General features: G+C 43.4%; 2 protein-coding genes across 3 annotated transcripts in view; one reads left to right on the top strand and one right to left on the bottom strand.

Annotated features, from left to right (window-relative positions):
* RPRD1B (regulation of nuclear pre-mRNA domain containing 1B) overlaps window positions 1-3,975 on the bottom strand; it is a 56,181-nt gene extending 52,206 nt beyond the window's left edge. The window contains exon 1 of one of the 2 annotated variants that reach the window (XM_090286386.1): window positions 3,375-3,975. In XM_090286386.1, the coding sequence (XP_090142512.1) occupies window positions 3,375-3,525 (151 nt within the window). In that variant the 5' untranslated portion in view covers window positions 3,526-3,975. The remainder of the gene's footprint in view (window positions 1-3,374) is intronic. The other variant, XM_090286385.1, reaches the window with a different exon arrangement.
* Window positions 3,976-4,014: 39 nt separating this feature from the next.
* TTI1 (TELO2 interacting protein 1) overlaps window positions 4,015-24,729 on the top strand; it is a 46,429-nt gene continuing 25,714 nt past the window's right edge. Inside the window, exons 1-2 of the mRNA XM_090286387.1 lie at window positions 4,015-4,060; window positions 21,064-23,406. Of these exons, the coding sequence (XP_090142513.1) occupies window positions 21,105-23,406 (2,302 nt within the window). The 5' untranslated portion in view covers window positions 4,015-4,060; window positions 21,064-21,104. The remainder of the gene's footprint in view (window positions 4,061-21,063; window positions 23,407-24,729) is intronic.

Genomic DNA, 24,729 nt, shown 5'->3' with positions numbered 1-24,729 from the left:
TTCAAATGTATTTCCAATATGACAAAATAGACCTTTTCACACTCTACCCACGCCCATTCCAAACTGGCTGAAATAGTTATAGAGCAAAGTTTAAATAACTAGCTGACCAAAAATTTTCACTTGTTTGGCTGTTTTTGACATCTAGAAATGTAATTTGGAAATAAGGCTTATTTATTTGCATTCAGGCCAAGATACAAAAACATTAGTAAACTTTTCAACTAAGAGCATTTTACATCAAATGATCCATAAAGCGGAGAAGTTCCTAGAAAATGGAAAGAAAATAATACACCAGCAATAGAAGTAGTGTTTGAGCAAGAAAAAGTAATTTTTAAAAAGTCTGGTAAATATTTTGAAGGCAGAGATAGTCTGTGAACATCTTAGGGAAAATGAATTGACCACAGAGAGAAATGCCCACTTTTAAAGAACTCAGGGTGGGCTAGAACCTACGGGGCTGGGCAATTTGAACATCAGGGCACAAAATCTTTTCACACTTTAGTGTGGGGGCATTTTCAATTCATCAAGGAAGCTGTATTCTGATATTTAGAAGAGCATCGTCTGGCTCTGCACTGTCCAACAGGGTAGCCACTAGCCATATGAGTGAACACTTGAATTGTGGCTAGTAAAACTCAGGAATTAAATTTTTTTATTGTATTTACTTGAAACGTGCATTCCATAGTCACACATTTCAAGTGCTCAATAGCCACCAGTGGCAAGTGGCCACCTTGTTGGGCAGCACAGATATATAAAACACTTCTATCATCACACAAGGTTGTATTAATGCTGTTTATTCAAAATATCAGAGACCATAATTTAATTCCTAACCTATTTTTTAACAGGCACCATGCCAAATACTGTAGGTGTTACAAAGAAAGAGGCCTAGTTTCTCCCTCAAAACACAGCCTAGTGAAAAAAACATTAACTAGTAAGAACGAAATACAGTACGCAGTCCCCCCATATTATCTCTGGGGAGATTGTTTCCAAGACTCCCCTGCCCTCCCAACCCCTGAGTGAACACCAAAATCCAGAGATGCTCAAGTCCCTTGTATAAAATGATATAGTATTTGCATATCCTAAGCAAATCCTCCTGTATATTTTCAATCATCTCTAGATTACATATAATACCTAATACAATGTAAACATTATGTAAATAGTTGTTATACTGGATGGGAATAATGACAAGAAAAAAAATGTATGTACATGTTCGGTACAGATGCAACCATCCTAGGCCTAACTACATAAAACAGGGCAGCAACAATGTAACTTTTTCTTTGGAATGTTTCCAATCCATGTTGGATGCAGAACCTATGGATACAGAAGACCAACTGTAAATGCTAAATTGGTGTGGGATGGGAGGCAGGGGTTAATTTTAATAAACAAAAGCACTGCAGGTCAGGGTGGCAGATTATGATCACCATCACTTATTAAGTGCATTGAGGCACCAGGTACTTGAAAGCACAAGTTTTGGTGTCAGAGCTCAGGGCTCTTGTCCCAGCCGTGTGCTCCTGAACAAAGCACCTAATTTCTCTGAATCTTTACCTTCTCATCTAGAAAATGGGGGATAATAATGTAGGCCCACTTACAACATACTTTCCTTATGAGAGCAGGGTTAAAGGAACTTCATAAACGAATGCACTCTGTAAACTGTTTGGGTTTTTTTTGTAACTAAAGTAGGGTGAGGTGAGGAATCAAGAAAGCTTCACAAAGGTGGTATTTAAGGTGGACTCTGACCTGCCTCAAATCCTACCAGACAGGATCCTACAGAGGCAATTCACATTTTTTTTCACATCTCAGATGCTGGAACTATTTTAATGGCACAGCAGGGTACAGGAAGGAGGCTCTGGGAGCTCTAGACTCTATTCACCAACTGCCCAGAAGGCTGAAGGGGCCCATATCATCTCAGTACAGCACATGATATTTGGGGGGAATCTCTGCTAGACCTGGGTCTCCTGCGAGCCTTCTGAATTTTGGTGTCTGACAGCCTGATGTAGTCCGAGGCTCACCAGTTATAAGGCCTTAAAAATACCACTTAGCCACTTCAGTGTCCTCCTCTGTGTAACAGGGTGGAATCCCTACCTCACAGACAGCAGAGAACACAGGTAACGTTGCTTCCCCTGCTATCAAGGGCCTACCACTCCAACAGGCCATCGGAAACAGCGCTAAGCTTCATGTCCTCAGCCTTCTGCTGTGGAGCTCATCGGTGCAGCTCAGAGCTGTGTGGGGGACCAGCTTTTCCCACCAGACCACAAGCAACTGGAAGGCGAAGACCATGCCCTTCACTGAGTAACCGCTAATCCCATCTCATCATTATTGATAGAAAGCCTATGTTGTGCCAGATACCACGCTAGATTTTCATTTGGATTATCCTCTTTACTCCTTGCCATAGCAAGTTGTTGGAACCTCAGATTTTCCTCATCTGCAGAGTTTCTACTTCATAGGACAGAGAATTAAAAAAATGACAATGTATGCAGACATTGGGACCGCGCCCGGCATGTAATAAAGGTATGGTAAATATCACCTCCATTTATAGGTGAGAAAATAGAGTGGCAAAGAGGTTAAGCTGCTGGGGTCAGTAAATGTCAAAGTCAGGCTTCAACTCCAGACAGTTGGCCTCTGGAGCCAGCATGCTCTCAAGCACCCGAACTACTGCCTGGCACATAACAGGCTGAGCTCAATGGGTCCTGAGCAGGATCTAGAATCAATGGGAGCTGCATGAGAAGGAGCCTAGGTGGTGCGTGGCCCCTTAAGCTCTCTACCCAGGAGTAACGGTACCCATTTCTTCTGAGGGCTGAGTGCGAGGAGACACACAAAGGTCTTGGCACAGTGACAGGTACAGAATAAGGGCTCTCGGAGTGGCTGCTATCCTTGGCCTTTTGTTTTTTCACAGATGAGAAAACAGAGGCAAAGAGATGAAAACACTTGCCCATTACCGCTCAGCTCGGCAGTGGCTGAGCCAGGACTCGATCTCAGCGGTCTTACTCCAGCGTCTGCTGGCTCTTCCTCCGAATGCCCAGGAAAGCGCCTGGCACGCAACAGGCGAGGGCCAGTAACCTCTGCAAGGTGCTGAGCGCTGCCCAGATAATAATAGTCGCAAGTGTCAGGAGGAGTCCGAGGGGAAAACGGCTGGCTGGACTGGGAGTCTGGGCATGGCAGTCCTGGCCGGTGGAGTCTCAGACAAGTACCTTAAACCTTCCCGGGCCTCAGTTTCCTTTTCTGAGAAATGGGGGTAACAGTTTCCAACTTCAGAAGCGCAATCAGAGGCCCGGGCCAGGAAAGTAAGGCTCAAGGAAGAAGTTAGAGGGGCCTCATCAGTTGGGGGGGGGGCGGGGGGAGGACAACCCCGGGAAGGCCCCAGGGGATCAGGAGACAGTGTTTACCTTTGCGGAGCTCACGATGCCACACCGAGACGATGGGTCCCGCGTGCTTGCGGTGGTGGATGAGCCACAGGGACAGGGTCTGCACGCTCTGCTGAGAGTTGCTCAGCTCTGAGAGCTTCTTTTCCAGCGCCGACTCCGAGAAGGAGGACATGGTGGCGGCGGTGAGGCCCGGCAGGGAGCGGCCTGGGCCGCCCAGTGCGGCGGGAAGAGCGACGGCACGAAGCCGGGGCCTCACCGGACCTCCTGCGGGACTCTTCCCTGACTGACAGACAGCCAGGCGGACAAGGCGGGTGGGGGAGGGGTCTCCGCAGTAACAGCCGCCCGCGCCGCCGCCACAAGATGGCCACCGACCTCTCACCCCGCCGCGAGAGCAGGGTCAGAGGGCAAGGGCCGGAGTAGCTGGACACTGAGAGGTCTCAGAGCTGTGGAAACGCCTCTCCAATGGCGGCGGCGGCCTCTCTGAAGCTCCTTCTGGGTACTTCGAAAGCGACAGCCCAGGAAGGGAACGCAGTTTGGCGGCCTCCGGAAGGCGCTTTGACCGCTCGCGCCCACACGCCGGCGCAGTCCGTCTCACCGGCACCCTTTCTCCGAGTCCCGCAGAACCTTTCTGGCGCGGTACGGCGCGCCACTTAGCACGTCACTTCCGGCGGGCAGAGGAGGCGGGAGAGGAAAGGCTGGAAGACGAGGTAAGGGAAGAATGCCGGGAGGAAGAGGGAGACCAACAGGAGGGGGATCCTGCGGGGACACTGAGGCTGAGAGACAGTGACCTGGATATGTGATGGGGGCTTCTACCCTGGCAGGCCCCAGGCCGCACTGTTCCTCCATATCCACCGCTTCCTGGCCTCCCTCCCCCGCAAACTTTTTGTTCTGCCAGGCCACCCACGTGCACTTTTCACGCCTCCAAGCCAGGGCAATAGCTGTTCTTTCTCCAAAGGTGACGCTCCCCCTTCTCACCAGATGAGTTCCTATTCTGCTCCAGGGCTGTCCTCTAATGCCCAGCTCTGACGACTACTCTGTGACAGCATCGCCATAAAACACACTGTACCGCTCTTTGCCCTTAATTAGTTCCTTTATTCGGAAAAGTACATGCTGCCCTTTGGGGGGGGGGGGGCATTTGACTCTGCCCCAAATTTAAGTAATGTTAACTTTTGGAGGGGTTGGAGGCAGAGAAGTCAATGAGTCCATTGGCCTCCTTTAAGAAACACTTTCAGACTCTGAACCCCTTTTCCCGTTTTTACAAAGTTTTAAATTCTATTATCAAATCAGCAGGGAAATTTGTTCATCTACTCTGGGAGAAGTTAGGTTATTGTGGACATATAGAATTTTAGAATTTCCTGATCTTCATGGAACTTATCAGTTGTGGGCAGACTCCAGTTAGGAGATCATCTTCTATTTGATGCCTGGTTTTGCTTTTAACAGGCTGTATTGTAGTTCTTTGCTTAGATGCTTCTCCAGACCAGAATCATAATCATGGTCAACACAGTGAGCAGTTGCTGTGAGCTAGACAGTGCTTTCACGTAGCAATTCATTTACTCCTTAGGAAAAAGCTGTGAGGTAGGTATCGTGTAATTCCTGTTTGGCAAATGAGGAAAAAGGACGAGAGAGGTTAGGTGACCTACCCGAGATCACATAACTAAGATTAGAGGGAGGAGACTGCATCTATTTTTTACCCCAGCACCTAAGTCATAGCTGATTGAGTGAATATAAAAGCTGAATAGCATGAAATCAAACAGTCAACATTTAATAATTACAACCTAGGGCCTTTGAATTCAAACCTAGTGATCCATCTTTGTGTATTAGGTAACACTGTCATATACTGAGCACTTTTATACCAAACTACTTTGTATTAAGCACATTACATACATCCTTTATTTAATCATTACAACAGTCCTTTGGGGTGGGGCTTATCACTGTTTGATAAATGAGAAAACATAAAACGTGAACGAGTAATCTGTCCAATGTCACTTGTACATAAGAAATGACAGAGCCAGGAGTCAAACCAAGGTTATCTGATGTCTGACCCCAAATTCATCCCTCCTGAGGCAATGGTCAGTCTTTCAGCGAATCATTCTAAGCATCTATGTCTATGTCTGACTGCCTAGAGGTATTATTCTAGGCCGTCAGAAATCACATCATCAGAAGCTTAACTTCTATAGGAGAAGGTAGATAAACATGCAAGTGTAAATGAGTCAGAAAGTGATGGGTGCGTTAAATGAAAATCAAGGACGGTCGGGGATGAGGAATGCATGTGTGGGCAGGTAGGAGTCTATTATGTATGCTGGTCAGAGAAGGCCTCACCAGTACCATGACATTTGACCAGAGTCCTGGAAAAAAGGAGAGAACAGGCCTTATGCTCTGTGGTGGAATGTTGTTCCAGACAGAGGGAAAACCAAAGTACAAAGTCCTGAGGTTAGACCACTTTGGGTAGTTTTGAGGAACAGCAAGGAGGACTGTAAGGCTGAAGTGATACGAACCAAAGGCTGGAAATGAGCTCAGAAAAGTAGCCAGGGACCACATCACATGGGAACTTGTCAGCGATATTAAGGACTTGGGATATTACTGAGTGAAATGAAAGTCCATTGGGTGATTTTGAGCAAAAGAGGAGCATTGTGGCTGTTAAGTATAAAGTAGACGGTAAGGGTACAAGGATAGGAACAAGAAGACCAGTTTGGCAGCTGTGGTAATAACTCAGGTGAGAGGAGAGCTCACATCACGGTGGAGGTGGTGAGAAAGGTTCACATTATAGGGATACAGTGGTACCTCCGTACGCCTCATTAGTTCATTCCGATAAGTGGTGACCAAGCAATGATTGATGAAGCATTTTCTCTTGCGAGGAGGTGTGAATCATACCAGTTCTAGCAAGTGCAGCAAGTGGCAAGCAAACACCAGGTGCTGAAACATTTTCTCTTGTCAAAATGTGACGATTACTAGGTTTGAAGAGTTGTGAAGCTTGACGAGTACTGAAGTTTGACTATATTTTAGAAGAGGTAACAGATTTTGTTTACAGATTAGATACGAGATATAAAAGGAAGACGAGTTTATACTGCCCCAAGATTTTAGCCTAAGCAATCATAAGAATGGATTTTCCATATACTGAACGGAGGTTAAAAGCTGGCTTGGGGAGTAAGAGCAGGAGTTTAGATTTCTACATGTCCAGTTGGAAATGCCTATTCAAGTAGAGATGTCTTGTAGGCAATTGGATTTATGGGTCTGGAGTTCAAGGGAGGGATCTAGGCTAGAGGTATAAATGTAGGAGTCATGAGAGGCAATAGGTTTAGAAAAAAAGGCCCACTATGACTGAGTCCTAGGACACTTCAACATTTAGAGATCTACAATATGAGGATGATATAATCATGTGATTTTTCTTTAGCCTGTTAATATTAATTACACTGACTGCTTTTCAAATATTGAGCCAGCTATTTATCCCTAGAACAAATCCTGGTTTGTCGTGATTTATAAATTTTTTCACCTACTGCCAATTATATTATATTTCTTAATATTTTGTTTAGGATTTTTGCTGAGGGAAATTGGACTGCAGTGTTTTTTATTTTTGTATTGGCTTTGTTGGGTATGGTGGTATCAGGTGATACTGGCTTCATAAAATGATTGGAAAATATTTCCTCCTCTTCCTTTTCTAGAAGATTGTGTAGAATTGGTGTTAATCTTTATTTTTTATTTTTTTATGTTTTGAATGTTTCTGTTTTATTTTTAAAATTTTGAAGTCATTTTTATTTTTCAGTTACGGTTGACGTAGAATATTATATTAGTTTCATGTGTACATCCCCATGATTAGACATTATATAACTTACTAAGTGATCATCCGGAAAATCCTGTACCCATCTGACACCATACATAATTGTTAGAATATTACTGACTTTATTCCCTGTGCTATACTTTACATTCCTGTGACTATTCTATGACAACCAATCTGTGCTTCTTAATCTCTTCGCTTTTTTTCACCCACCCACCCCTAACCACACTCCGACCTGGCAACCATCAAAACATTTTCTGTATCCATGAGTCTGTTTCTGTTCTGCTTGTTCATTTATTTTGTTTTTTTTTTTTTTAGATTCAGTTGTTGCTAGATATGTACTTATTGCCATTTTATTGTTCATATTTTTTTATCTTATTTTCTTTTTAAAGATCTTTTAACGTTTCATGTAATACTGGTTTGATGATGATGAACTCCCTTAGCTTTTGTTTGTTTGTCTGTTTGTTTGTTTTTGGTCTGGGAAGCTCTTTATATGTCCTTCAATTCTAAATGATAGCTTTGCTGGGTAGGATAATTCTGATTGTAGGTCCTTACTTTTCATCACTTTGAATATTTTGTGCCACTCCCTTCTGATCTATGAAGTTTTGTTGAGAAATCAGCTGACCATCTTATGGGAGCTCCTTTGTAGATAACTAATTGCTTTTCTCTCACTGCTTTTAAGATTCTCTTTTTGTCTTTAACCTTTTGTATTTTAATTATGATGTGTCTTGGTGTGGGCCTCTTTGGGTTCAACCTGTTTGGGAGATTCTGTACTTCCTGGACTTGTCTATTTTCTTCACTAGGTTAGGGAAGTTTTCTGTCATTATTTTTTCAAATAGGTTTTTAATTTCTTGCTCTCTTCTTTTTCTGGCACCCCAATGATGCAAATGTTGGTATGCTTGAAGTTGTTCCCGAGGCTCCTTGTACTGTCTTAATTTGGGGGAATCCTTTTTTTTTTTTTTTTACTGTTCTGATTGGGTGTTTTTTGCTTCCTTTTATTCCGAATAGCTGATTTGGTTCTCAGCTTCATATATTCTACTGTTGATTTCCTATAAATTATTTACTTCAGTTAGTGTATCTTTCATTTATAACTGGTTCTTTTTCATGGTTTCTATGTCCTTTTTCATGCTGTTGAAGTTCTACCTAAGGTCCTTGAGCATCCTTATAACTATTGTTTTGGACTCTGTATCTGGTAGTGTGCTTGCCTCCTTTTCATTTAGTACTTTTTCTCGAGATTTCTCCTGTTCTTTCATTTGGCACCTGTTTCTTTGTCTCCACATTTTGGCTGCTTCCTTGTGTTTGTTTCTGTCTATTAGGTAGAGCTGCTACGTCTCCTGGAGTTGGTAGAGTGATCTTGTGTAGTAGGTGTTGTATAGGGCCTGGTGGTGCAGTCTCTCCAGTCTCCTGAGCTAGGTGCTCCAGGTACCCCCCTGTGTCCACTGCCCTCTTGTAGTTGAGCCTTGATAGCTCTTGGCATCACTGCGAGGGATTGACCATCCTAAGCCCATTGGCTACAAGGAGCAGCTCTGACCACAGCAGAGAAATTGCTTGGCCGATGCCGACCCTACGGAGCAGGACTTTGGTGCTATCCAAGTCCGCCCCTTGAGTGTGTTTTTCGTAGAAGTGGTAGGGTTGTAATCTGCCATGGTCTGAAGCTGGCCACTTGGTGCACTGGCTCTGGTACCTCCCAGGAGGTGCAGGGTTAGCCACTTCCTGTGCCCTGCCTGGGGCCATCCAGCAGAAGCAACAGAGTGATCTACAGATGGCTGCTACTTGTGCTGGACTTGGAGGGCCCAGGAGAAGCCTAGCTTTAAACCAAGGCTGGCTGCAACTAGTGCTGGGCCTGAGGTCACTTAGCAAGAGGCATGGGGTACGCAGAGGCTAGATGCTGCCTGCTTGGGAGATTTTTAGGAAAGTTGGAAGCATGAGACAAAGAGAGGCCGTTTGTATGAAAAAGCCTCTGGAAGCAGTTTGGGTTGGCCTGCAAGTTGGGTGGGGTCTCAGGGACTCACCAGGGCAGGGCAACCAGTTTTAGCAGGTTGATGGAAACTCAGGTATGGCACCTGCCTGCTGGCTCTGTGGGTGGGTGGGTCTCAGAAAAGAAACAACAGCCTCTGCCAGCACATTTTTTTTATAATGAAGATTTTTTAAAAAATTTTTTTAGAGAGAGAGGGGAAAGGAAGGAGAAAGAGGGAGAGAAGCATCGGTATGAGAAACACTGATCAGTTGCCTATCATACATGTCCCATTCAGGAACCAAACGCACAGCCCAGACACGTGCCCTGACTGGAATCGAACCAGCAACCTTTTACTTTGTGCAACAGTGCCGAACCAACTGAGCCACACTGGTCAGGGTTCTGCCGGCACTTCTGTCTGGCCGAAAGCTGCCCCTACCCGAGCCCTTGCCTAGATACCAGACAATTCAGTTCCTTCCTGTATGTCCCTGGTTCCTTTCAAGCTGCTGCCCCAGCACTGGAGCTCAAGAGGGAGTGAGTCTGCAAGTCTGTGTGCGAGCCTTCTAAGAGGAACTGCCTGGGACTCCAGAAGTCCTCTGTCTCACTCACCTGCAATCGCCCCTGGTTTTTACAATCAGAAGTTATGTGGACTTCTCTTCCTGGCTCTGGAACCTTGGGACGGGGGCCTGCTGTAGCACAGGGACCCCTCGCTCCTCAGGGGGGACCTCCACAGCCAACATATCCCTTCTGATTTTTATCAGCCACATGGGCATGTGGGACCAGCCCATTCCAAGTCTCCACCCCTCCTACCAGTCTCAATGTGGCTTCTTTAAATCCCTCATGATAGGACTTGCATTCAGCTAGATTTCAGTTGGTTCTAAATGATGGTGGTTCTGTAGTTTGGTTGTAGTTTTGATGTGGTTGTGGGAGGATGTGAGTACCATGTTTACCTACGCCACCATCTTGGCCATAGTCTACGTTTAATTCTTTAAATGGTTGGTAGAAGTTCCCAGTAAAACTATTTATGTTTGGAGATTTCTTTTTCTTCCTATTTTGTTTTTTTGGGTTTTTTTATTTTTGTTTTCGTGTTTTTTGTTTTTTTTTGAGTTTTTAAATGACAAATTCAATTTTCTTAAAAGTTATAAGACTATTCAAATGATATATTTCATATTATGTGAGCCATAGTAGTATATAGTAGTTTGTGTTTTCTGAAGAACTCACTATTTCATTTAAGTTGTCCAATTTATGTATGTAAAGTTATTAATATTTATGGCGTTCCTGTATTATGTTTTGATGTCTACAAGGTCTGTAGTGCTATCTCATTTTATTATTGATATTTCTAATTTCTTTCTCTTTTCTCTCATCAGTCTTTCCAGAAGTTTGTCAATTTTATTGATCTTGTCAAAGAACCATTTTTTTGTTTCATTGATTTTTATCTCTTGTGTTCTGTTTCAGTTTCATTGATTTCTGTTCTGATTTTTGTTTCTCTCCTGCTTGCTTTGGTTTTATCTTGCTTGTTTTTTACTATGTTCTTGAGGTGGGAGTTTAGATTATTAATTTGAGACCTTTCCCCTTTTCTAATATATGTCTTTAGTACTATAAATTTTCCCTCGCAACATTGTTGTAGTTGTGTATCACAAAGTTTGATATATTGTATTTTCATTTTCACTGGTTTCCATTTTTTAAAAAAATCTTCCTTGAGATTTCCTCTTTGATTCATGGATTATTTAGAAATGTTTTGCTTTCTTTCCAGGTGTTTGGAGATTTTCCTGTTACCTCTCTGTTAGTGATTCCATTGTGGTTAGAGAATGTACTCAGTATGATTTTAATTCTTTAAATATGTTGAGGTTTGTTTCATATGGTCTGTCTGTGGGCCCTTGAAAAGAATATGCATTCTGCTGTTGTGGGTTGAAGTATTCAGTAAATGTTGGTTAGATCCTGTTGGTTGGCAGTGGTGTTGAGTTCTTCTGTTTCCTTTCTGACTTTCTGTCTAGTTGTTCTGTCAGTTGTTGAGAGGAAAGTTGCAGTCCCCACCTATGCTTGTGATCACCTACACTTTCGGTCACAGCCGGTTTTGCTTCACACAGAGTATTTCTGCAATACAGGGCACTGTTTCACAAGTGTTCTGCAGAGGACAGCTGTGACAAAGTACTAAGTGAGCCTGGAGTAATTTCTGAAGGATTTATGGAAAGTCTCCTTGATTTCCCTCCTCCAACTTCTGTTTTGTGTACTTACTGTTCTGCAATATACGCCCCACTTGTAGGGCTAAACTGTATACTTAACGTTGTGGCACCGTTTCCTCTTCAAGAGCTTAGCACAGGGTAAGGCATGTAGTATATGCCAAGGGAACATTTCTAGGTAAAAGGATGAGTGGGAAGCTATAGAACTTCAGGGTATGCTGCAGGTTTAATATTTATCCAACTTTTACTCATTTATTAAGCAGTGAGTGGGAACTGCTTGGTAGACATTTCACCAGATGCAGGAAACACCCCAGTAAAGCTGCAACGCTAAAAAAGTATGCCATTTTGCTGGGAAGACTCACAGATGAGCCAGTCATTTTAACCCAAGGCAGTAGTCCTCCGGTGTACAATGACAACTACTGCCAGATGGATTATTGAACACGTTCCTCTTTCATCACCTGACTCTTGTTCTTCAGAAGACAATATGTGTAGAGTGTATACAGTGCAGGCTTCTCATGAACTTTTTTTTTTTAAATAATTTATTTGTTTGTTTATGTATTTTTAGAGAGAGGGGAAAGGAGAAAGAGGGAGAGAAACATCACTGTGTAGTTGCCTCTCACTTGTGCCCCCAACTGGGGACCTGATGTGCAACCTAGTCACGTGCCCTGACTGGGAATCGAACCAGCAACACTTGGCTCGCAGGCCGACGCTCAATCCACTGAGCCACAGCAGCCAGGGCTCATGAACTTTTAAAATAGACTTCTAAGCATACCTTGGCAGCCCCTGCCCCAACCCCAATATAGATTCTGATTCAGCAGATCTGATGTAAGGCCCAAGAATCTCTGCTTACGTTGTTCTCTCTTGATTCTGATAAATAGTTGGATTGGGAACCTCTGTATCATGGAAAGTAAGTACATAAACCTTTGCAGTCACACAGGCTGGAGTTGAATTCCATGTCTAATGCTGCCTACTGTGTGACTCTGGGCATCACTTAATCTCTCTAACTCTTGTGTTACTCCGCTTGTGGGTGAGGAATTTATGTACAAAAAATTTTGTACATAAAAAATACACAAAATTTTATGTACGTTGCTGGGCGTATGGTGGGTGTTTTCAACAAGTATTAATTCTCTTCCTTATATTTAAGATCTTATATTGTGAATTCTTATGTTTGAACTCCTGTCTCTGGAATCTAAACCCAGTCTTCCTATCCATATGCTGGTTAATCAAAGCTAGATGTTTTGGAGATCATGTTACCCACCAAGTGTTTTTTCTTAGGATCAAGAAACTGAAGTTCATGGAAATCACGTGGCCACGTACTAAAAGAGCCAGGACTAGAACCCAGATCATCAGATTTGTTTTCTCAGACTCATTTTGTCGCTGTCCTGGAAATAGCCTAAAAGTGAGCTGGGTACAGCCAACATCTAGACCTACGATTGCCCCCTGAGAATGAATCTATAATAGTAAGATCTTCCCATAATGAATCAGATCCACTACTTAGGGGGATAAGTCACCCTGAGAGAAACAGAGAGTGACAATTCTTACCCAGAATCCAGTTTAGACATGGCTATTATTAAAGCTCTACCAATGAGAGAACCAGACCTAGGGCTAAGGCTATTGGTTCAACATGCATTTACTGAATACCTGCTCTGTGCCAGAAGCAATAAATAAACCTGTCAAATACCACTGCTTTCATGGAGCCTGTATTCCAGTGAGGGGAGAAAGACAATAAATATGTAGATCATCTGGTTTGACGGATGGTGCTGAGTCGTCGTCGGCAGCCGTCCGTCTCAAGAGACGATGGTGTAGCTTCTTAAGAGTCTATCTGCACCGCCGAGAATGGCTGTGCAGTCCAACTCGGGAGTGACACGGTATCTGTCTCCTCCCGTGTTGAATCGACATCTTGCGATGACGCTGGAGTGTCCTCTCCAGTGAAGCTGAAGCTACAGAGCCTGGGCAGGGTGATATGGAGGGTCTGCTGTTGCCCATGCAGCAGACCCCCCCTCTCTTCGCAGCTGAAGGGTCCAAGGGAAAGACGGAGTCAATACAGCTTGGCTTCAGGTGCGCTGCAGGAGTTGCCGGTGTTGACTACAACGTCAAACCGCCTTAGGGACTCCGGCTCCGGATTTTCTGTCGGGGTTTACTCCCTTAGCCTTTCCCCTGAAGAGGTATGCCGCAAGGCAGCGGAGGTTTTTTGGAGTCAGAGTTTTCCTTCTCTGATGTGCCCTGACTGGAAGATCGAACCAGCGACACTTAGCTCGCAGGCCGACGCTCAATCCACTGAGCCAAACCAGCCAGGGGATATGGTGCTGAGTACTACGGATGAAATTTTTAAAGTCAAGGAAAGGAGGTGGGTAGCGTCAGGGTGGGGAGGAGTGAGGATAGGTTGCAGTTTTAAATAAGGGTGATCGGGGAAGGCCTTGCTCAGAATTCACATTTGAGCAAAGCCCTGAGAGAAGTGAGAGTGAGCCATGAGGATATGTGTTGAAACAGCAAGTGCAAAGGCACTGAGCAAGTGACCAGATGTCATGCCTGGATGAGGTGGGGCTCACTCGCTGTGATGGCATCTCTGTCTTGTCTCTTTGCCGTACTAGGAGCTATGGTTTTTATTACTTCTGTCTTTGCTTGTGACAGGTACTTCACCTTGAGCAGCCTTCCCATGCAGCCCCAGTGTTCCGTCTTCTAACCTCAACACAGATTCTCCTCCCTCCATGAACCTGTTGGTCTTCATTCTTTGTCCAAATTCCTTTGTACTTTTTCTCTCCCCTTTTCACTTCTTGATTGTCTGATATAATAAGTACCTTGTGACCTACCATCTTATGCTTTCAGTGCCTGTAAGGATAGCAATCTGTACAGATTGTCCCAGTTGTCTTCACTACCTGTACGCCACGGCCCAGGGATCTTACATAGCCGATCCCTGTGATGAATCAGGAAGAGAAGGGGAGGAGGGATAAGGCTGCCAGGGGGAATGCGTTCACTTCTGCGCTGTGGCTGCAGATCTCCTCCCTCACCTCTCCAGTGTCTGCTTGCCACGACCATCAGCAGTCAAGAACTGGTTATTCAGGCTGTGTTTATTTGGTTGCTGCGTGCCACAGTTGAACTCTGGGTTGTTTTCTCTGCTCACCCAGAAAATCAGCTGGTTCTGAATGCCTCATCCCAGTATCACTTTCTGGGCCAGTTGCCCCGTTGCTGTCAGTTATATCAGCATCAGACTTCGCAGCACCGCTTTAAATAATCAGAGTTGTATTTTATAGGAATAGAATCTAGGAGTCCTAAGCCTCTAAATCTCCAAACAATTCCTTCTGTAATTGACATATTGTCACACAAGTGTGATTTCATGGCCATCCCATAAAGGTATATGATTGCCTTTTATAGTCATGTCAGAGTAGCAATTTGTTATACTGTCTTCTTCATAGAAAGCTAGTTTATGTGTTTCTGAGCCTGTAACCTATTCTTTTGAAGATTTTCGATTGTGGTAAATCTTCATCTGTATAGTATTCCATTGAGAGACTCTACCACAGTTTATCCATTTATCCATTACGTCCACAATTTATCCACCATAGATGGGCATTTAGGTAGTTTCTCTTTAGAGGCAATTGTGGACAGTATATTCCAGAACACATCTTTTGATCCATTTATGCATACATTTCTGTTGGGTAAATATAAAAGGGGAATTACTAGGTCATAGAGCATACATATGTCCACCTTTAGAATAATAGGTACTATAAAAGTGTTTTCCAAAGTATTTGTACCAATTTACTCTCCTACCAGCACTGAATAAGAGTTCCGGTTGTTTCATATCCTTGCCAATACCTAGTATTTTCTTTTTCTTTTTCTTTTTCTCCCTTTTTTTCAACTTAGCCCTTTTGATGGGTATATAATGGTATTTTATTGTAGTTTTAAATTGCATTTCCCTGATGATTAATGTTGAATTTCTTTTCATATGTTTATCGACCATTTGAATATATTCTTTTGTGACATGTCTGTTCAAATCCTTTTCCATGTTGGATTGTCTTTTTCTTTTCTCTTTTTTCGGGGTGTGTGTGTGTGTGTGTGCATGCGTGTGTGTGTGCGCATGTATGTTGGGGTGTGGGGCAAGGTTTTTAGGAGAGGAGGAAGAAAGCACTGGATTGCCTTTTTTCTTAATGACATATTTTTAAAATCTTTTATATTATAAATTTTAGTATTTTGTCAGATATATAGGAAATCTCTTGCCTCACCCTATGGGTCTTTTCCCTCTCTTATTGGTGTCTTTTGATGAAGACAGTTCTTAGTTTTGATGTAGTAGAATTTAGCCTTTTTTTTTTTTAGGGTTAGCCCTTTTCTGTATCCTGTTAAATCTTTGCCTTCTACAAGATCACAAAGATGTTCTCTGTTTTCTTTTAAAAGCTTTATTGTCTTACATTTCGTATTTAAATTTGGTGTGAGATGGAATCAAGACATAATATATTTTTTTTTCATACTGACAGCCAAGTGAAACAGCACCTTTTATTGAAAATATCATTCTTTTCCCCCAGTTCATTTCAGTATCACCTTCATCAGGTATGTGAGTCTATAGGTAGACTCTATTTTATATGTGGGGGCTATTTCTGGATCCATTTCTGTCCTGTTAATCTCACTGCCTTTAATTATTGTACCTTTACAGTAAATCTTGAAATCAGATGGTGTCAGAACTTACACTACCACAACTTACTGATTTTATTTCTTCTTCTTTAGATTGTCTTTGTTATTCTAGGTGCTTTGCATTCCCATATCAATTTTAGAATCATCTTGTTACTGTCTACAAAAATCCTGCTGGGGGTTTGATTGGTATTATGTTGATTCTACACCAGTGGCTCTATCCAGGGGCAATTCTTGCCCTCCATGGGACATTTGGCAGTGTCTGAAGATATTTTTGGTTGTCACTCCTGGGGGAGTGCTACTGGCATCTCAGGGACAGAGGCCAAATGTGCTGCTAAGTATCTTACATGGACAGGACAGCCTCCACCAAAAAATAATTATCCATCCCCAAATGTCAACAGTGCCTCTGCTGAGAAACTGAATTAGTATTACTATTTCTTTTGGGCTCCTGTCTACTGTCTTATTATTTGTTTTTTATTTGACCCATTGGTTTTGCTTTTTTTCTCATTTTTTAACCTTTTTTGGGAGGACAGATAAATAATATTTATTATCTTATTTTTACTATTCTCTAAACTTGTTATGTATATATTCTTCTAGGTTTTTTTTTTTTTTTTTTTTTGGAGCTTACCCTACAGATTTTATCATGCATTCTTGATAAGTTACAGTCTAACTCAAATTATTTTACCATTTCCTGCTAGACTCTTACTACACTCAGTTTCTTAATACCTCTCATGCTCCTTTTGTGCCTTATTGTCTTGCATTTTGATTTTGTGTGCTTAAACTACAAAAGACATAGTAATTATTGTTTTGTACAGTTAATACTCTTATATTGATATATTGTATTGTTCTTCATTCCTTCCTACTCTTCAGCGCTACTGTTTAGGTTCATTTTCTCCTTTTTATTTTTCCTTTAGTGCCGACCTGATAGCAAGGAATTCACTCAGTTTTTGTTTGTCTAAAACATCTTTATTTTACCATCAGTTTTGAACAGTGTTTTGTAGGATGTAAAATCCAAGATTGGTAGTTATTTTCTTTCAGCACTGTTTTCTTCTGGGTTTTATCATTTCTGTTCAGAAGTTGTCTATCAATCTTATTGCTCCATTACTTTTAAGACTTTTCGCTTTATTTTTGGTTTTCAGCCTTTTGACTGTGAGGTGGCTGTGTGTCTTTATTTCTCATTGTATTGTCAGCGTGGGGTTTGCTGAATATCATGAATCTGTGGGTAGATCTCTTTTATTTGTTTGGACGTTTCTCAGTCATTTCTCCCCCAGCCTTCCCCCAGAAGTCACGTATTTTGAGATCCCTGAAGACTGCAGTTTTGTCCCGCCCCCCCCTCCAACCTTAACCCCACATAACCACATTAAAAGCATTTTAATTTCTCTTCATTTAGTGATAGCACTCAATCTGGGCCACACCAGAATCCTAAGCTCGTGTCCCAGATCAGCGAATGTGCCAAAGGGGGAAAAATAAGTCACTCCTGATTGTTGATTCACTCTGAACATTCACCCTCACTTGAGTCTTAGTCCATCATGTTGCTTCCACAACTATTTGATGATTTAAAAAATTATTTTTGTAATTTACCTGGCTGTTTTTCTAGTAGTCGGTAGGAATATTGGCCTGCCACACTCTGCTATATCTTACTTGGAAGTAGAATATGTATAGTTGTTTTTGAGTGCTTGTCAGGTGCCAGATGCCCCTCGAGGCTGTAAATATAGGTTTGCCTCATCTAAAGTAGTTAAGACAGACATACAGAATAATCTGGCATGCTAAGTATTATAGTAGCAGTGTGTTACAGTGGCAGAACAAAGCAGGTGAATGTGAAATAGCATCACCTGTTTGGGAAATTATAGGTTTTATCAGCAGGGGCCTGATGGTGACGGGGCCTGTATGCTGTGCACGGTAAGAAGGTGTTTTCTTTTAGGCACGTTATGGAGAGCGGTTGAAGAAATTTAAGTGTGGAGGAAGGTGTCAGATTTTTGTTTAGAATTATTACTTACGTGTCAGCATGACATGTGGGTTCAAGAAGGGCAGGCTCCCAAGGCAGGGAGCCAGAGAGGAAAGGGCTATGGTCAGTCCAACATTAAGTAGAGGATGATCATCAACATATTTGAAAGATGTTGAAGGAATAGAATTGATGAAAGTTAAGAGAATGGTGGAATTAAGAAAGCAAAGAGTCTCGGGTTTCTAGCTCAGGCGAGGACCATCAATCATAAAGAGAATACAGGAGAAGGAGCAGATAAGTTTAGTTTTGGTCATACTGTGTGTTCCCACCTCATTAGCTCTATTACAGTTTTTGTCACACAGTCTGAGAACATAGTTTAGGGTGGCCAAGGTTATCTTGAAACTCCTGAGATGAAGAAGAGAGATGCACCCTGCTTTAACTAGAACCTGTGATTTTATCTATGTTACGTGCTGAGCTCCCACTTAAAACATTTTATTTGAAGACAGTTTCCCGTGCTAAAAGAAAAAAAAAGTTTCTGAGCAGTGTTCCCTTTTTATTCATCTTCCTATTTTAGGTCTCTGTTTCAATTGTTGTTTGAATCAAGTTCTTTTTCAGGCATCTTCCTCTGGTCGGGTATATGGGTGATACCCTCTCTCAACCTTGCATATTGTTCTTTCACCCTCACCAGTGAATATTTTGGCCATTTATGAGGTTTGGGGGGCGGGCACAAGCCTTCATTTGCAATTATTAGTAGATGTTGCTGTACTATCTTGTGGTATACATTGTTTTAAATGAGAAATTCAAAGCCAGTGTAGGTTATTTGCTGTTTCTTCCTGAAAGCATATATGATTTTTCTTCATGTTATAGTGTACAGGAATTTTACCAGAATGTGACTACATGTCTATCCTTCAGTCTTTTCAGTGTCCAGATAAATCTGTTTTTGCAGCCAAGGGAAATGTTTTAGTTATTTATTTGTTTTAGCTCCTCCATCCCTTTTCCCCTTCCAGAATTCCCCACTATTTACACATTGGTTCTCCCAGCTCTGTCTTCTAGGTCTCACAACGTTCATCTCTTTGTATTTCTGCTCAGAATTTTAAGATAGCTCTACTTGATCTTCCAGGCCACAAATTGGATCTCAGCAATTAGCCCTCTTTTTTAATTTTTCTAAAAGATTTTATTTATTTTAGAGAGAGAGAGGAAAGGAGAAGAGAGGTAGAGAAACACCTATGTGCGGTTGCCTCTCACACACCCCCCAACCGGGGACCTGGCCCGCAACCCAGACATGTGCCCTGGTCGGGAATGGAACTGGTGACCCTTTGATTCACAGGCCCAGTGCTCAATCCACTGAACCACACCAGCCAAGGCTAGCCCTCTTCTTTTGTTTCCCCCATCAACTGAGCTTTTTTGGTGTGGAAAATAATGTTTTGAAAACTCTAAAGCAATATCTTTTGTCTTGTAGTTGAACTTCCTTATTTGTCTTATAATTTTTTAAATTTGTATCTGTCTCCTTTAGTGGTCTGTTCATCTAAGAGTCACTATTTCAAGGGCGCTCTTCTTTACTTCTCCTGCCTCTGGCTGCTAGGCCCCATTAAGTAGTTCTCTTCCTCTTCTTCCCCTGTTCCAGCCACCTGTCCTTCAGGCCGGCGTTGGGGGTGGGGGTAGGGGGCACAGCGGCCTCTGGCATCCACACCTGGCATTTTCCTAGGCCAGGATAGAGACGATTTGAGTTTCTTTCCCCTCCTGGCTTCTCAGGGGTCACAGAGTCCAGGAGATACCCTCCCAAGGAGCCTCACAGAAACCAGCATTTCCCTTCCTTGCAGAGGTTCTGTGGAGCTCTGTGGGGCAGACTCTCTCCAGGGGACTAAAGCCTGTTTGTTGCCTCAGAGCCCTCTCCAGTCCCAGGGGGACAGTTTAGGACCAGTTCTCTGGGTCAAGGAGGCCTTGCCCACACCCATCAAGCGTCACTTGCCTGCCAGCCCTAGTCCCTGGGGCTCAGTGGAGTTCATTAGACTGTGGACAGGGAGAGGCAGCAGAGACACTTTCTTGTCATCATCTGTTCAGAACCACCAAGCAAGTAGAGCCAAAAAAAAAGGAAGAGTGAAAGTGAGAGAGACACCACCAAACGAGAGGGTCTCTGGGCCTCCATCCAATGCCAGCACTTTGCAGTTGTGCACATTTATGGTCTCCAGCTTCAGCCTGGCCCTCAGTACCCTTGGGCCACACTTCCATGTCTTCCCAGCATGCTCTGCTTCCCCAAAGGGAATATTGGAGACTTTTATTTCTCTCCTCAAGCTCTCTGTTTACCCTCCTTCTTGTTCACTGTCAGCCCATGACTTTGAATTTCTCCTCACAGAAAAAAAGACTTCTGTATTAAGTTGCTCGGCTCCTTTGCTTACCCTTAAACCTATCTCCTTTCATTGCCTTCCTGCCTGCCATTTGCCTTTCCATCCATCTTTCCATCCTGCTTGAATCTCTCTCCCATGATTTCTGTGATAATGTGTGCTCCTGGTGTTTCCATTTCTCTGGCCACTGTTTTTTCATTTTGTTTTTTGCTTTTGGTCTCACCTAGTTCTGATTCTTCTCCAATATTGCTAGCTGCCAGGTAATCTTTTCAGTGCGTTAAGTTGATCACATCACCCCCTGCTTAAAACCTCTCCACGACAAGAACAGGCAGAACTAATCCGTAGTGATAGAAGTCACAATAGCAGCTACCTCTGGGCAGAGAAAATAGGAATTGATTGCAGAAGAGCTCTCAGGAGCTTTCCAGTGTGCTGGAAGTATTCTATATCTTGTTTTGGTACTGGTTATATGGATTTCTACATACATAAAAACACACTGAGCTGTATGTTAAAACTAGTGCACTTTATGTGTGCCGTGCCTTGGGTTTAAAAAAAACCTTCAGTGGCTCTCCATTGTGACAACAGGTTAAAATCCCAACTCCTCAGACTAGCCCACAGATTCCTGTTCGTCCCTCCCTCAACTCTTGGCTCAAGCATCTTCCTGGGAAAACTGCCCTGGCTTTCCCAGGGCTATGACACACGGCTCTTCCACACTCACTTAAGGACCATAAGCGTAGGCCTATCCTATTACTTAACAGACTGTTGTAATTGTCCTTCTGCTCCCCTACTGCCTTGTGCAGCAACGGACACATAGGCCCCCACCACTGGTCTGTTGAATGAATGGATGCAAGTTCGCTTTGTATTTGCTTTGAACTTGACCTTTACTGAAAAGTGTCCTTCCTCCAGCCTGCAGGATGCTTCCTCAGTGAGAGGAAGGCTTTGCACAAATGGCAGTTTTCGATACTCCCGAAGAGGCCTTCGGCGTCTTACGCCCCGTGTGTGTGCAGCTCACAAAGGCGCAGACAGTGGAGAACGTGGAGGAGCTGCGGGCACAGTTACAGACCGTGAGTGACTCTGCTCTTCAGGAGCTTCAGCAGTACATCCTCTTCCCTCTGCGATTTACCCTGAAGACCCCGGGTCCCAAAAGGGAGCGCTTGATCCAGAGCGTGGTGGAGTGCCTCACCTCCGTCCTCTCCTCCACATGTGTGAGGGAGCGGGAGCTTCTCCAGGAACTCTTCTCAGAGCTGTCCAGTTGTCTGTATTCCCCCGCCTCCCACAAACCCGCTGCCGTGTCTGAGGAGCTGAAACTGGCGGTGATCCAGGGCCTCAGCACCTTAATGCACTCAGCTTATGGGGACATCATTCTGACTTTTTATGAGCCCTCCATTCTGCCTCGTTTAGGATTTGCAGTGTCTTTACTGTTAGGCCTGGCAGAACAGGAGAAATCAAAGCAAATTAAAGTGGCTGCCTTAAAATGTCTGCAGGTTCTACTCTTGCAGTGTGATTGTGATGACCATCCGAGGTCCTTGGAGGAGCTTGAGCAAGAGCAGCTGGGGGACTTGTTTGCTTCTTTTTTGCCTGGGATCTCAACTGCACTGACCAGGATTATCACGGGAGACTTTAAACAAGGACACAGCATTGTTGTATCTTCCCTAAATATCTTTTCCAAGACGGTGGGCTTTATCATGGCTGATGAACAGCTCAGAAGAATCTCAAAGGTTCAAGCAAAGCCTACAGTCGAGCACAGAGTAGCCGAGCTGATGGTTCACAGAGAAGCTGATTGGGTAAAAAATACTGGCGACAAGTTGACTATTCTTATTAAAAAGATCATTGAGTGTGTTTCAGTTCACCCACACTGGAAGGTGAGGCTGGAGCTGATAGAACTTGTTGAGGCCCTTCTTTTGAAGTGCAGCCAGTCACTGGTCGAATCAGCTGGTCCCCTTCTGAAGGCTTTGGTGGGTCTACTAAATGACGAGAGTCCTGAAGTCCAAGCCCAGTGCAATAAAGTTCTGAGACATTTTGCAGATCAGAAGGTAGTGGTGGGCAGCAGAGCCTTTGCTGACATCTTGTCAGAAAACCTGCATTCCCTTGCCACCTCTCTTCCCCGCCTGATGAACTCCCAAGATGATCAGGGCAAATTCTCCACTCTTTCCTTGTTACTTGGTTATCTGAAACTCTTGGGCCCCAAAGTGAACTTTGTCCTCAACTCTGTGGCCCATCTCGAGCGCCTTTCCAAAGCCCTTATCCAAGTTCTAGAACTAGACGTGGCTGACATCAAAATTGTTGAAGAGCGGCGTTGGAACTCTGATCATCTGAGTGCTTCTCCAAAGCCCTCGGCCGGACAGCCAGCAAGTCAAATCCAGAGGAGATATTTCCGTTTCTTCACTGATGAGAGGGTTTTCCTGCTCTTGCGGCAGGTCTGTCAGCTTCTTGGTTTTTATGGGAACCTCTATTTGCTTGTCGATCACTTTATGGACCTGTACCACGAATCTGTGGTTTACCGAAAGCAAGCTGCCATGATCCTTAATGAACTGGTTGCAGGGGCTGCTGGGCTGGAAGTGGAAAATCTTCATGAAAATCATATTAAAACAAGCCCAGAGGAACTGAGAGAGATCGTGACATCTCTGCTTGAAGAATACACGAGCCAAGAAAACTGGTATTTGGTCACTTGTATTGAAGCTGAAGAAATGGAAGAGGAGCTAACGATGAAGCAGTCAGGCCTCCAAGCCATCACATGTGGTGCACACACCTGCCAAGTTACATCTTTTCCAGCCTTCTCAAAGCCAAGTCCCACGATTTGCTCCATGAACAGCAACATCTGGCAAATATGCATCCAGTTGGAAGGGATTGGCCACTTTGCATATGCATTGGGAACAGATTTCCAATTGCTCTTGATGTCAGCCCTCTATCCCGTTCTGGAGAAGGCTGGAGACCAAACCCTGCTCATTAGCCAGGCAGCTACCAGCACCATGATGGACATTTGCCATGCTTGTGGCTACGACTCCCTGCAGCACCTGATCAATCAAAATTCGGACTATTTGGTGAATGGGATCTCTTTAAATCTGCGCCATCTCTCTCTGCACCCCCATACCCCAAAGGTCTTAGGAGTCATGCTGCGGAACTCTGATGCTAGCCTGCTTCCTTTGGTGGCAGATGTGGTTCAAGATGTCTTGGCTGCCCTTGATCAGTTTTATGATAAGAGCGCTACTTCCTTTGTCGGTGTTCTGCATACTCTGATGGCAGCATTAGGTACATTGAAAACCCTTTTTTATGCTCTTTGGGGGAAGAACTAGTGTCCGTATTTGCCTCCCCTTATTTTTATTTTATTTTATTTGTTTGTGGTTATGCTGTGGAGGACGTTATTTGAGTACTGTTTGAATTTGAATATTATTTGAATTTACACAGTCCCGCATGTTATGGTAGGGTTCCCTTGCTTTTATATATAGGCTCACACACACATAGGGGTAAGCAAATGTAGGTGTACAGTTGTTCATGTGGAAAGAAACATGCAGGTTATGATTATTACAATAGCTTTTTTAACTCAGGAGGGTGGCACAGTAGCACAGTGCACTTAAGTACAATCTCATAAGTGCTCAAATTGCCTGCCTTCATTATTTACACATTCTTGTAGTCTACTTGCTCTTCTCAAGCACACATCAATTTCTTGACATGCTTCCCTTATTGCAATAAATTGTGTCATCCACAGTACATGGTTTTCATGAAAAGATGATCTCCGACAGCACTCTGAAAGAAGTCCGTTGGGGGGAGAGGTCTGGTGATAGTGGCGGCCATGCCACTGGACCCCGCGTTGGGCACTCACTACTGTAAACCTGCTTTTGCCCACCCCTGTATATATATACACTTTAATAACCTCTACTGTCTTTTGAGTTTCTGCTCTGTGCCAGGGACATAAACCCTACAGACTACATGTAAATATTTTTGTTTTACAGATAAGAGCTAAGGCTCAGTGATATCCTGCTTAGCCAAGGTCACACAGTTAATGAGGAGAAAAGTTAGGATTTATGATATTTTTCTTCTTACTATACCAAGCTGTTCCTGACAATACTTACGAATTAGCAGCATCTGTACTAATGGAGAACAGACATAACATGAATTATTCAGCTGATAGATAATCTAATATAGTACGGTCCGATAACACTTTCTGTGTTGATGGAAACGTTCTGTATATGTTCAGTCCAATACAATAACCACTAGCTATGTGTGGCTAGTGCAGCTGGGGAACTGAATCTTTTATTTTAATTTAAATAGCCGCATGTAGCTAGTGGCTGCCATACTGAACAGAGCAGTCCTAGAAACTTTCTTTTAACCTTTTAATTGTATAAGGTAGTTTGAGATTTTCTTCTTCCCCTTGATCCTGTTGGGTGTCTATGTCAGAGGTGTTAGTTACCATTAAAATGGCAGCTTTTGGATTATACAAAAAAAAAAAAAAAAAAAGTCCCTTAATTGACTAGTCAGTCTTTGAATGAAAAAACTAATGAGCTGTATACCTGAGTCTCTTTTATCCACAGAGCATAGCTCCAGTACTTATTTCAGTCCTGCGAATAGCCTGCA

The sequence above is a fragment of the Furipterus horrens genome, unplaced genomic scaffold (assembly GCF_987537825.1).
Source record: "Furipterus horrens unplaced genomic scaffold, mFurHor1.1.pri manual_scaffold_8, whole genome shotgun sequence".
Classification (NCBI taxonomy): Eukaryota; Metazoa; Chordata; class Mammalia; order Chiroptera; family Furipteridae; genus Furipterus; species Furipterus horrens.
This window is presented reverse-complemented; position numbering and strand designations above follow the sequence as displayed.